The sequence below is a fragment of the Lynx rufus genome, unplaced genomic scaffold (assembly GCF_022079265.1).
Source record: "Lynx rufus isolate CCGP_SWC_20201006 ecotype Redwood Valley unplaced genomic scaffold, mLynRuf1.p SCAF_1, whole genome shotgun sequence".
Taxonomy (NCBI): Eukaryota; Metazoa; Chordata; class Mammalia; order Carnivora; family Felidae; genus Lynx; species Lynx rufus.
This window is the reverse complement of record NW_025814823.1, coordinates 174748109-174762260: the sequence shown is the minus strand read 5'-3', so window position 1 is coordinate 174762260 and position 14152 is coordinate 174748109. Positions and strand designations below refer to the sequence as shown.

General features: G+C 47.6%; 1 protein-coding gene across 1 annotated transcript; it reads right to left on the bottom strand.

Moving 5' to 3' along the window:
- Positions 1–1246: 1246 nt before the first annotated feature.
- DRD1 (dopamine receptor D1) lies at positions 1247–2587 on the bottom strand. Its single transcript, XM_047072830.1, has one exon. It carries the CDS (start codon positions 2585–2587, stop codon positions 1247–1249), a length of 1341 nt encoding a protein of 446 aa, XP_046928786.1.
- Between the last annotated feature and the right edge of the window lie 11565 nt (positions 2588–14152).

The window sequence follows — 14152 nt, the reverse complement described above, 5'->3', positions numbered from 1 at the left end:
CAGATTAAAGCACTACAAAAAGTCACCCCACTGAGTGGTGCGCTTTGACCTGGTAAGACGGAAATGCAGGATTTGACCTTTGTCCATTGGTGCGACTGTTGTCACGCGAGAGTTAAGGAAACCTACTGTCTTCACTACACATGTTTAACCAGGACAGCAATTTGTTTGGTTCGGAAAAGCTATCTGACATGGAAATGAGAAAAGACACAGAGGGCCAATTATTTTACATAAATACAAAGTGGCACATACTTTTTATTACCACCTAAGCTCATGAGTTTCAAGTCGGGTTCTTCTTAAGCTGGCTTTTATTAAAGATATTTACAGAACTGCAAATCATTCTCCTGGGAGAGTCTCTGTCATTAAAAAACATTTGAACACAGTAGTAGCTATGCCTTTTTAAGTTTTTCAGAATCTTTCCAGAAAAACATCCACGGCATTTGTCAATTCTCCCCTCTTATTTATTTATGCCCATGAACTTTAAGGAATTATCACAACTTCATTTCCTATCAGTCTTTGCTGTGTTGCTGGAAGTGATACATGGGCATTTAGCATCTCACAGAGTTTGTGTGTTTATTTCACTGGCCAATAAGGTACTACTTAGATGGACGAACAAGGTCTCAGATAACTCATAAGTTTATCCTATGACATATGATAAATATAGATTTATTGTAATAAATTAAAAATACCCACATAATACAATAAATAAATAAAACCAGTATCAACAAAGCATCTCTCAAGTCTGGAAAAAAAAAATCCCATTCCTACTGTAAGGCTTAATTATGTTTCAGAAATAATTTATGAAGGCATGCACCTACCTTTACAATCGGAAAACTTTGCTTGGACATCTGTTAGCACCTGTTTGTACACAGCAAACTCAACCCTTCTCATTTCCTTCCGTCCTGGAAAGGATTAATTTTCTAAATCGATGCCGTTCACTGTTGATTCTTTGCCCTATATTTTAAGTCCTAAGATAAGAACCAGTTTCTAAAAATAACTTTGGAGCCAAAGACATGTCCCTGTGAACGTTCACTTCACATATGTCCCTCTTTGATTCACTACGGACAACACAGAAAACACACTGGAATGTATTTTAAAACGTAGTTAGTTGTGTGTTGAGGGAAAGCAGCAGAGGGGGGCTTGCCTGACGTCTCAGGGCCTCACCGCACCTTAGTTTCCTAACAACAAGCCACCGAAAGTCTCCTCCGGCTTTTGGGGTGAGCCTGTCTGGCAGGATTCATCTCAGAGCTCAGGTCGGATGCTGTCCATTTTGTGTGATGGGCTGAATCTTCTCTAGAGAGACATCAGTGTCATAGTCCAATATGACAGACAGGGCCGGGGACAGCTTCTCCAAGGGTCTGGCCGTTCCACACGCCTCCTCCTTCTTCAGGTCCTGGGAGGAGCCCACCGCATGTGGGATCAGATAAACCAGATTGCAGTCCTTGGAAATGGAGCCTCGAGGCTCGTGATGGCTGGAAAACACCACAGCCCCATTGTTATTGATGCTAACCGTCTCTATGGCATTATTCGTGGTAGGGCAAAGTCTGTAGCATCCTAAGAGAGTTGAAAATGCCTTGCGAAAATCAGCATTGAAGGCATAAATGATGGGGTTCAAGGAGGAATTAGCCCACCCAAACCACACAAACACGTCGAAGGTGATGGAATCGATGCAGAAGGGCTTGGTCTCCCCAGACCCACAGAAGGGCACCATGCAGTTCAAGATGAAGAAAGGCAGCCAGCAGCACACAAACACCCCCATGATCACCGACAGGGTCTTCAGAACTTTAGTCTCTCTTTTGAAGGACATCTTAAAGGAGCTTTCTGGCTGAGAACACTCCGCGGGGTTTCCATTACCTGCAGTGGTCTGGCAATTCTTGGCATGGACGGCTGCCCTCTCCAGGGCCGAGATGCGCCGTATTTGTTTCTGGGCGATCCTATAGATCCTGGTGTAGGTGACAATCATGATGGCCACGGGGATATAGAAGCTTATCAGGGAGGACGAAATGGCGTATGTCCTGCTTAAGCTGGAATCACAGTTGTCCGTGGTCTCACCTAGGGAAGTGGCATTCCCATCGGAGGGGCTTGTGGGTTTGGCCTTGTGCCAGCTGAGTTGCACTGGGATGAAGGAGATTAGTACCGACAAGGTCCATGCCACGCCGATCAGAATGAAGGCTGCTTTGGGGGTCATCTTCCTCTCATACCGGAAGGGGCTAGAGATGGCCCAATACCTGTCCACGCTGATCACACAGAGGTTGAGGATGGACGCAGTGGAGCACATGATGTCAAAGGCCACCCAGATGTTACAGAAGGACCCAAAGGGCCAGAAGCCAGCGATCTCCGCCACTGCTTTCCAGGGCATGACCAAAACAGCCACCAAGAGATCCGATACGGCCAAGGAGATGACAAAGAAGTTGGTCACCTTGGACCGCAGGTGTCGGAATCTGATGACAGCCGCACAGACCAGCGTGTTCCCCAGGAGCGTGGACAGGATGAGCAGAGACAGGAAACAGGCTGTAAGGATGCGGAAGGAGAAGTCTCTCTCCACCACCAGCCCAGCCCCGTCCATGGTAGAGGTGTTCAGAGTCCTCATCTTGCTGAGGGGGTGCACGCGGGGGGCTCTGACACCCTCCAGTTCCTAAGCAGGGATGAGAGGTCAGTCAAACCTGCAGTTCTCACCCACTGGGCGGCCCCTCGCACACCCCCACCGGCTCCCGGGGCCGCAGGACCTCACCAGCATCCCATCAGAGGGCTGCAGCAATCGCGGGGCAGGAGCCTACCCCTGGCCACCCAAGTCAGCCCCTTGGAAGGTCCTCCCTGCTCTCTAGAACTGTCTTCTGACTCCCTTGCTCCAGGTCACTGTTGCATTCACCAGCTGACCTTCCAGTTCCCAGTGGAAAGCACTGGCTTTTTAGCATATTCTAGGCTATCAATCCGGAGATTCCCAGGCCTCTGCGGATCTAGTCAATCGTGGTCACATTTTGGGGCGGTTGCCTCTCTGGTGGTGACAGAATTCTCCCCTCTCTGAGGTGCAGCTGAAAATACACGCCTCACTCCTCCAAGTCCCTGGCCCCACAGCAGCCCTCCATACGCCCTAGAAAGCAAAAAGAAGGCAAAGGTCGTTCGCCAAGCCTTGAGCAGATCGCAGCTTTACCCACATCAACCCCAATTCAACGCCGGGCGAGCCACCTACCTTGCCTCGAGGTTGTGTCTCTCAAAAGCCCCCGGAGCTCCGAAAGCGGGCTTCGCTAGGCGCCGCAGCACCACAACGCCCAGGAGGCGCGCCGGAGTCCTGCCCGGCGCGCGCAGTCGGGGTCTGGCTCCTGATGCGCAAAAATCGCGGGGCAGGTTCGGAAAATGATCCCGGGCCAGGTCCCCCAGAGCCGGCGATGCCCTACCTCTCCAGCGTCCAGAGATTGTTCACGCCAAGGACACCCGGGAAAAGGGCTCCCGGGCGTTCAGCTCCTCCTCGAGAGAGGGCACCTCCAAGACTAGTCACTTGGGCAGCTTCTCTTCCTCGCTGCCTTTCCCCCGGGGCCGAGCGCCCGGGCGCCCCTTGGGTGGCCTCCGGCCCCTCGGGGCAGGGCTCTGCGCCTCTCCACCGCACTGTCCGCTACCTCCCGGGAGCCCGTGGGAACACCAGGCGAAGAGAGCCGAGCTGGCACCGGAGGGCGCACGGGCCAGCCGGGTTCCCGCGGGGCACAGCCCACCCCGCCCCCGCGTCCCCTCCCCTGCCCTGGGGGCGGGCTTCGCTTGACAGGCAGAGTTGCGGGCGACAGCCTGCACGTGGTTCCCTGGGTGATGTCGCGGGCGAAACGGGGTGGGGAACGCCCAGGTGAGCGCTCGCACGCCCTGGGTTACCCGCCAACCCCCGGACCCCCGGACCCCCGAACAGCATGCGACAGGGCCCGCGAGAGAGATCCCTGTGTTAGAACCTCAAGTAAGCCCGAGTCTCCAAAAAGCGCAGCTCGGCCGGACACCCACCGGGCACGACCCCAAGCCCTTCCCAAAGACCGACGCAAGCAGGGACCCTGCCCACTCTCCCACGCATACCAAGCCCTGCAACAGCCCGCGTCCGTCCGACCTGCGTCTCCAAGTGTCCCCCAACTAGGGTGAGGGGTGCCCCGCCGGCGCCTGCACTCACCGTTCCGAGAGGGTTCCGCGCAGCGGCGCGCCTGGCAGGCGCGCGCCGCTGCGCCCCGAGGGCGCTCACTTCAAGCTCCGCCCGGGCGGCGGGCGCGTCGCGGGCTGCGGTCAACGCCGGACTGCAGCCTGCGCCCCGCGCCGGGCGAGCGCCCCAGCCCCAGCGCCACGAGCTCAGCGGGTCCGGGGCGCCCTCTGCCGGCGGCGGCGGCGGCAACCGAAGGCCCGGCTGCGCCCTCGCAGGTACAGAGCTCACCCGCCCCGGCTCCCTCCCGGATTCGCGCGGGACCCGCACTTCCTCGACCAGCACTGCCGGAATCTGGAAAAGGGGATGCGCAGTATCCCTCACTCAGGGTTCATTGGGCTTGAGACACCCCTAAAAATTCATAAGGGCGAAAAATTCCTTTTGCTGGAGCTGCACTCACTGAATGGATATATTCTCCCGAGCACTCATTAGGTGCCAAGAGCAGGGGCGATAGATAGGGTTAGCAAGATGCAAGCCTTATTCTCAAGGAGACCAGAGAGAACTGGCATTGGCTGAGCAGACTCTGTGTCCCGGGCGCCCGCCTTCTGTTGTTCACCCCTTAAAACAATCCCTCCTCATAGGCCCGCTCACCTCCACTTTGCCCAAATGGAAAATGGGGTTCAGAAAGGTGTTCAAAGTCACAGGGCTAGGGAAGGTGCTGGCTGCCTGACTCCCGCCTGCGTGTTCTTTTCACTTATGCGTCACTGCCGGTATACCGGGGAGCTCCGGGTCGAGTGCCGGAGCCAACAAGCTAAATAAGTAATTACCCACAGGTCTAAAATAGGGCACAGGATGGAGGCAAGAGGGCCTAGCGGAGAAGGATCTCCCCAGCTTCTTCCCAGCTGCCCTGGACTATGCCTCACAGGTCAGACTTCGAGCTAATCGTACATAAATGGCGCTATCGTCATGCCTTCCTGTGCAGGGGGTTTGCATGCCAGACTGTCTGGCCTCCCGCCCTTACCCTGCCACTGCTGGTTGTGTGTGCTCTCTTTTTTCCCCAAGCTTGGACTCTTCCTCTTTAAAACGGTGATGACAGAGCAGGATGGTTCTAAGTGTTAAATGAGATGATATTTACAGAGGGCTTGGTCCTGAGCCTCGTTGCTGCTCAGTCCTCCAGGGCAGAAATCCCTGAGGGCTCATTAGAAAACCAACAGCCTTAGCTCCACTGTGAGAACCCAGCACCACATCGGAAGCTGCAATTTTCTCTGCAAAAATCCAGAACCTAATAATTCCATTCAAGTAATCAGTACAACCTGCACCTTGGCTTTAAATGAAAGGACTGTATTTCTGATACAGACCTTGGGGGTGTTTCCGCCCCCACCTCTGTGCTCCCACCCTCAGCCTCGCTGTCGCACATGCACACAGGGACACCATGAGCCGTGAGCCCAGGTCACAGACAATTTAGCCACATACACGCCCCCAAAACCACATTCTTGTAGAGACTTAAGCCATGCTTAACATAATACTTCCAGATCGTTTTCCTCAAAGCAGTCATTCCCCCAAGTCCCTTGTTGACTTCATTTCCTCTTCCTTTCCCTTTTACTACTAAGTCCAAATTACAGGATAGGCTGCTGATGCAAGATGGTCATGTGAGCTTGAACATTTAACTCTCCCATTCTAACCGCCCCATCCTGAGATGTTTCCAATACATTCTACCTGGAAGTACATGAGTAAGAGAAATTCAGCATGAGCCCTGGAACATTGGAAAGAGTGGGGTCTTTTTCCCATGATAAGGGGTAGATGGGATTGGACTAGGGGAGGGAGAGCATCCCTGGCATTTTTCCATACGGGAAGACCCCCCCCAAAAGAACATACTACCAAGATAGAGGTAACAGGTCAGGATAAGGCCAATCTGAGGGGGGAAATTTCTGTCTAGTGATAGCCTTTGAGAAGTGCCTCCGATGCCCAAGTCCTCCTGAGCCTATAGCCCCAGCAAGGCCCACTGCTTTTTAAAATTAAAATAAGGACAATAACCTCAAGGAAACACGGGGGGGGGGGGTCTCATCTAAATAAAGCCCGGTGGTGACAGGTTTCAGGTGGCATCACATTTAATGAAATACCAGTTCCACGGTATTTGATATGGAATATTTGATATGAAATTTACCTACCACCCAAAAGCTTGTTCGAAACAAATGACATTCATAACATACTCCTTCCTGCCCTCGCTTCTCCCAAGCTAGGCAGCTGCTCCAGAAAAAGAAAAACAAAAATCTCTCTTTCTTTGCTTGAAAAATCCCTTAAATTCTTTCCAAACTAGCCCACGCTGACCTTTGTCATTTTCTCTCAGTGCATTCACCCAACAGGTCTAGGTGATCAAATCAACCTAAAATACTGCTGGGGTGGCTGAGAGGTATTTCTCGTCTACAAGTAAATGTCTGCCATTTTCAGTGTCAGACCATCAAATCTCCTCCTTAGCCATAATACACACAAAAAAACTCAGGAACTCAGCTACAGAAGGAAGGAATACCCAAGGGGGTGATTTTACTTCTTGTCATCAGGAAAACAAGAGGGTTGAACCATTTCTTAGGATTCCAAGACAAAATACCTGAGCTCTCCTTCTAGCAGACTTAGTTCACTGATTTTTGAATACGATTGCCGAGGGAACAGGAAAGAGTAAGATGTAGCTTAAATCTCATGGGTTTTTTTTGCACTTTGCAGAGGGTGAATTTCAGAGGAACTTACAGTTTGGCTAGAGATTTGGACTTTCTTCCATTTTTTCTCTCTTGAAGCCAAGGTGAAACAAAGGCTTCCGTTTTGTTCTATAAAAATCTCCCCCACAAACATCAAGAACAGGAATATAAATGCAAGCAGGTATTAGCACTAGATCATGCTGAGAATGTAAACCCAAACACAAAAGCACCTTTATTTCCCAAATTGGCATGTCTTTTAAGCTCTGCTGCGATTTACGCACTGCAGGAAGGAGGAAGTTAAAATGATGCTTTTAAACAAATTTTTATTTAGAGTTTGTAAAAGTAAATCAATACAAAGGGCACGTTATCACGGGGGTGTCTTAAGCTCATAAAAGAATAAATGAAACAACTGAACTGTCAGGTATAACAAATGATATATTTGGGAGGCTTTAGGATTACTAAAGCTGGTTTTGTACCAAAAATGATTGTTTATAATGTCAATGAAAAAAGTATAATAAAGCTTGGCTGCCCTTGACTAAGTAACTAGAATGCTTGTTTTCGAGCAGAAATATAGCATCTCTGAAACTTCTAATCCCATGTCAAATTTTCTTCTCCTGTAGTTATTACGGAATTCAAAAATCGACATTATTAAAAATTTTTAAATCAACACATACTACTTTGTGTAATGGTTGAGATGCAGTTCAGCACGCTATTTTGTGCTGTTGCTGCATTATATTCATGGTCCCCTTTTTCCTCTTCTTTTTCTGCCTTCTTAAAGCTTAACTGGGGCACCTGGGTGGCTCAGTCGGTTAAGCGTCCGACTTCGGCTCAGGTCATGATCTCACGGTCCCTGAGTTCGAGCCCCGCGTGGGGCTCTGTGCTGACAGCTTGGAACCTGCTTCGAATTCTGTCTCCCTCTCTCTCTGCCCCTCCCCTGCTTGCATTCTGTCCTTCTCTCTCTAAAATAAATAAACACTAAACTAATTTAAAAAAAAAGAAAAGAATTATGTTAGAGGGGAACCTGGGTGGTTCAGTCACTTAAGCATCCGACTCTTGGCTTCAGCTAGGGTCATGATCTCACAGTTCGTGAGTTCGAGCCCCAGGTTGGGCTCTGTGCTGACAGCTAGGAGCCTGGAGCCTGCTTTGGATTCTGGGTCTCCCTCTCTCTCTGACCCTCCCCCATTCATGCTCTGTCTCTCTCTGTCTCAAAAATAAATAAACATTAAAAAAGAATTTTTAAGCTTAACTGAATAGTTTTTAAGATTCTATTTTACCTCTTGCATTGCCTTATGCTCTACCATTCTTTGTTATTTTCACCGTTGCTTTAGAGTTGACATCATATATGTGGTAAGAGTTTTATGATGCAAGTTACATGATATATATTATGTAGCTATATAAGGCACTGGTGTATATGAATATATATGATACATATTTTGTATCATACCACAGAGGGTACATATCTATATCTTACATCATGTATCCTGTCTAAAGCCTGTCTTCAAGTGATATGATGTCATTTCATGTACAGTTAAGACTCCTAAGGTAATATTCTTCCACGTCTCCCCAGCAGTCTTTATGCCATTGGCATACATTTTAAATTTTTTTTAAATGTTTATTCATTTTTGAGAGACAGAGACAGAGCATGAGTGGGGAAGGGGCAGAGAGAGGGAGACATAGAATCCGAAACAGCCTCCAGGCTCTGAGCTGTCAGCACAGAGCCCGACGCGGGGCTCGAACTCACGGACCGTGAGATCATGACCCGAGCTGAAGTGGGACGCTCAACCGACTGGGCCACCCAGGAGCCCCAATTAGCATACATTTTACTTCTACACATGATATAAACCCCGCAATACATCATCATTTTTCTTTAACCAGCCAATTATGTCATTAAGGGATTTAAGTAGTAGGGAGAAAATACCTGTATATCATTTCTGATGTTCTTCATATTCTTTCGCGTAGACTCCTCCTTTCCTCTGGTATCATCTTTCCCACTTGCAGGATGACATCCAAACGTTGTGGCCCTGCAGGTCTGCTGGTGAGTGCCGTTTTCAGCCTTTGTATCTCTGAAAAGTCTTCATTTCCCCTTCGTTTTTGAGAGATGTCTTTGTTCCGGTTATAGTTCTTGTGTCATTTGGAAATTTGGGGGCTATTAGTTCTTCAAATATTTTTTTCTGTCTTCCCCCCTCCCTTTTTTTTTCTCTTTTTCGGGTTCTTCAATTACGTATATATTGGGTGTATATATGAGGTTGACATACAACTCACTGATGCTATTCTCTTTTATTTACTCATTTCCCTTAGTGTTTCATTTTGGATAGTTTCTATTGCCGTATCTTTAAGTTCGCTATATTTTTTTCCTTTGACGTCTAAACTGTTAATCTCATCTAGAGAATTTTTCATTCACATTTTGTAGTTTTCATTTCTATTAGTTCCTTTTGTGTTTTTTTTTACATTCCGCATGCCCCCACTTAACTTTCTGACTCTATGAAATACAGCTCTAATTATTTTCACGTCCTTGTTTGATAATTCCAACTTGTATGTCAGTTCAATTGATCGCTTTCTCCCCTCAGTATGGGTTGTCATTTTCTGATTCTTTTCACGCTTGGTAATTTTTGATTGGATGCTACATATTGTGAATTTTATCTGGTCTGGGTGCTAGCTAGGTCTTTTAATACTCCTACAAATATCCTTGAGCTTTGCTCCAGAACCCATTTATACTTAAGAACAGTTGGATCCTTTCAGGTATTGCTTTTAAGGCTTTTTAGATAGAACCAGAGCAGAATTTAGTCCAGGGCTAATTCTTTGCCATGACTGAGGCCAGATTCTTTTGTGAACTCTACCAAACACCTTGCGAATTTTGAGATTTTTCCAGTCTGGTTGGTGGGAACAAGTACTGTTCCTGGCCCTGTATGAGTTCCAGATACTGTCCCTTATAATCGTTACACTCCCATTTCCTCATATCATGCACTGATGGGTTCTCTGCCGAATGCTCAAAAGGACTCTGAAGAAATCTGGAGTTCTCTCTCTCTCTGTCTTTTTCTCTGCATGTCTCTCCTCTCCAGTACTCTGTTCTACGACCTCTAGGTCCTCTAGATGCCTTGGTGTTTCTGGACTTGCAATTCTGTCTCCTCAACTCAACGAGTCCACCAGACTCCACCTGTGTCCCCCCACCCCCGCCCCGTGCCATGGCCCAGAAATCCTGAGTCAGTAAGCAAGGGTGGTTGTCGGGCTGACCTTATTTGTTTCCGGTCTCTCTGGGGTCCCTGTCCTTTGTCGCCTGCTGTCTGCTGTCTTGAAAACCATTGTTTCATTTTGTAGATTCTGCCCATTTTATTGGCTGCTTCAGTGGGCGGGATCGATCCAGGCCCGGTTGTGTCATCTTGTTTGGAAATAAAAGTGTTGACATTTTATTTTATTTATTTATTTATTTTTTTATTTTTAGCAAAAGTGCATTTTTTTAATTTTTTTAATATATGAAATTTATTGTCCCATTGGTTTCCATACAACACCCAGTGCTCATCCCAAAAGAATAGAAGTGTTGACATTTTATTTTATTTATTTATTTTTTTTATTTTTAGCAAAAGTGCATTTGTTTTTATTTTTTTTAATACATGAAATTTATTGTCCCATTGGTTTCCATACAACACCCAGTGCTCATCCCAAAAGAATAGAAGTGTTGACATTTTAGATTTCAAATCTCCAAAAGCAAAGGAATCAGCAAGGGAAACTGGGATTGGCAGTGGAGACTTGTTAAACAATACTGATTTTTTTTTTTCCTGTGTTTTTTTGCACCCGAAGACTGCTACTGACCCACTGCTCTGGGCTGCCACAAACACCAAATCTAGCCCTGGCTCACTTGTTATTGTAGCTACAGAATTTTCCCTTCCCCTTGCCTAAATCCCTCAGTCTTGAGGGATACAAGGAATCAGTTTGGCCAAGCATGGTCTTCTGGGGCTGTGGACAGAGCCAACTCTCTGAGAAAAGACGGAATGTTTACAAATGCCGTCACACATTCCATAAATGTTTATTGAGTGTCTATTATTGGCTAAGCACTTTTCTAGGTGCTGGGAATACAGAAGCAAACAAAACAAACATTCTTATCCCCACAGAGTTTATACTTCTGTGATAAATGATAGATACATTTCACACAACACAGTATAGCCTTGCTAGGAGTCTCAGTTTCGTGGAAAAAAAAAAAATTAATGCTCTTGCTGGCAAAATCATAAACTAAGTTAAGATGAAAGACAGCCTAATTTGAGAAAATTGTTTATACTGTGTAAATATAGAATCTATTTAAGTCACCTTAAAGATACTTCTTTAGGCCATTTACAGAAAACACGAAGCCCAGGGGAGACACTTTGCAGAGAAAATGCCTCAGCAGGCTCTTAAGGCAGTAAATCGATGCTCTGTGGAGAACAAAAGCTGATGATTTGTCTGTTGGGTCCATGAGACAATGTATGATTGGAAAGGCCCAGAGAATCCTTCAGAACAGACTTGGTGAGCTGAGGCCCGTCTCCCAGCCTACCTCTGCCATTGGTTACATTATGTCCCCTCCTCAGGACGTAATCACCAGTCAGTCTTACCCCCCAGCTTCAGGTGTCCCAACTCTGCAAGAAAACAGCATGGACTGCAGGAGAAGGGACAAGGAGTCAGACAGGCCTGGCCCTGAATCTTGGCTCCATTCGAATCTAGCTGTGGGAACTTAGTCTAAGTGCCTTCACCTTTCTGACCTCCTTTGCTCACCCCGCCCCGAAAATGCAAACACTACTATTTGCCGTACAAGGTTGTTGAGATTAAATGGGATCCCGGCCAAGAAATGCCAGGTAGGTAGGCAGGCGGAGATCAGGAAATGTCACCTCACTTTCCATTCTGTCTTAGTACATGCGGTTTGTCAAATGTCATCTGTTGGGTTTTGGCAGCTCAGCAACCGGTCCCCCTTCTTCCGGTAGAAGCATCGAGATTTGTAGCAGGGAGTTTCCTGTTCTCTATTGATCACGTTCTGCTGGTGTGATAAGGTCGGTTGACCCTCTGTAGCAGAAAGGGTGGGCAATGACCTGAGGATGCTTCCTCCCTGAGACTTGACTCGCAAGCAGGACGACAGAGAGGCTGCAAGCATTTGGCAGTCACCCATCCCATCGGGATCACCCTGACCGTCTGCTGTGAGACTTTGTGTAACTCTTGCCCCCGGAGAACGCTTTGTTCCCCATCCACTCCCAGGCTTGTTCTGCCACCTTGCCCTCTGTCCAGTGCTAGCTTTCCAGGGAATCTGTTTTCATTGAGGTTAGCCATAGTGCATTTCTGTTACTTACAACAGGGAGCTCTATCTGATGCGAGAAACAAAAGAGCAAAAACCAACAAAACTCGCATTTTGTGTTTTATTTGGATTCAAATCAATGAGAGACACCAGTGTTACTTGCCTGGTCCACAAGGAGAAATAGTAGATACAGGAAGTGGCTGAATCTTCCTAATTAACAGAAGAGCCTGTATATTCTCTATAGTGGTGGGTCCTCCCACTGACTTATTTCATTTAAAGCTGTCATTCCCGGGGCGCCTGGGTGGCTCAGTCGGTTAAGCGGCCGACTTCAGCTCAGGTCATGATCTCGCGGTCTGTGAGGGCTGTGAGTTCGAGCCCCACGTCGGGCTCTGTGCTGACGGCTCAGAGCCTGGAGCCTGTTTCGGATTCTGTGTCTCCCTCTCTCTGACCCTCCCCCGTTCATGCTCTGTCTCTCTCTGTCTCAAAAATAAATAAACGTTAAAAAAATAAATAAATAAAGCTGTCATTCCCTCCAACAATCACATTCAGTAGATTCCGTGAACAATGTAGCGTACCCACCTGCCTCCAGTGATCCTTTGACTTGCCCCAGCCACCTCCACCTGGAACCCTCGGAGCCAACGTTCACTAAATCCCCACTTTTGGACACCGGGATTTTTAACTGATTGACTGCTTCTCCAAAGAGTAGAAGCTCCCATCCCAGCTTTTGGAGGCTGGATTGGGCCCAAGGGAGACTTCCCAGAGAAGACAACACTCAATCTCATGGCAAAATAAAGGCAGGAATCATCGGGATGAAGAAGGAGGGAAAGGTATGTTTGGCCGAGGGAACGATATGTGCAAAGACTTGGAGAAAGTGATGGTCGGGGAGAGAAGAGAAGAAATGAAAGATGAAGTCGGATGATTGGAAGACATGTAAAAAGCACCCACCCCTTCTTTGGAAACCCAAAAGCATTTTTAAGGCCAATATGTTTTCATTCAGAGGCTTATGGGGAGGGGAAGTCTCAAACATACCCAAAAGGTCTTGTGTTCGTGACGCAGAAGCCCCCATATGTCTCAGCGGCTCCAGTTTGGAAGAGATAGGGAACTTTGAGAAGGGCTGGGAGAATGGCCAATAACCTTGCAGCCAGAATCCTGGGGGCCTCGGGAACAGGTTTCCTTTCCGTACTGCCCATACGTCGTGTAGCCCCAGTGTTTGGCCGCCCACCTCTCGGAAACTCTTGTGTTGCAAACTGTCTACTCAACATCTCCACCAGGTCATACGGCTGTGTCCTTTGTTAAATTCGTCATCTTTCTTCAAGATTTGCTGCTCTTCTTGTGATTCCTTTCTTGGTCGAAGACACCTCTGCCCTCCCAGGTACCACAACAGAAACCTATGCGTAACCTGTCATCTTTTCTCATCTCATATATGACTTTGGATGTTCAAAGTCATACACCTCTGCCCGTTCTTCTGGGATTCACGGAGACATCTGCCCCCTTTTCTCTACTTCTGCAAATACTCTTCTAATTCAGGTCTCAACATCTCTCACTTGGTTACCACAGCCAGCCTCCCAATCATATGCCTAGGACACCAGTTTTTAAGTCATGGGTTATATATAGCTTTAATTGTCAGAGCCACCTTGTGAACTAGGATTGGCAGGGATGAGCAGAATCTTTCATTGTTCCCTCCATGTTGTTACCTGAGGCTACCAGATATCACAGCAAATATTATTCACCCTTTGCCCCTTAAAAAATCTATTACTTCCTAATGTATTATTTTTTTTAATGTTTATTTTATTTCTGAGAGAGAGAGTGAGACAAAGCGTGAGCGGGGGAGGGCCAGAGAGAGGGAGACACAGAATCGGAAGCAGGCTCCAGGCTCCGAGCCATCAGCCCAGAGCCTGACGCGGGGCTCGAACTCACGGACTGCGAGATCGTGACCTGAGCCGAAGTCGGACGCTCAACCGACTGAGCCACCCAGGCGCCCCCTAATGTATTATTTTATTAGGTCTTATATTTCTTTAGGCATCACCCTGTTGGATTTAATCCTAGCAAGAGGAATTTTATCTTCAGGCTTGCAGAGGAATCCCTCCTAATTAAAGGTAAAGGAACAAA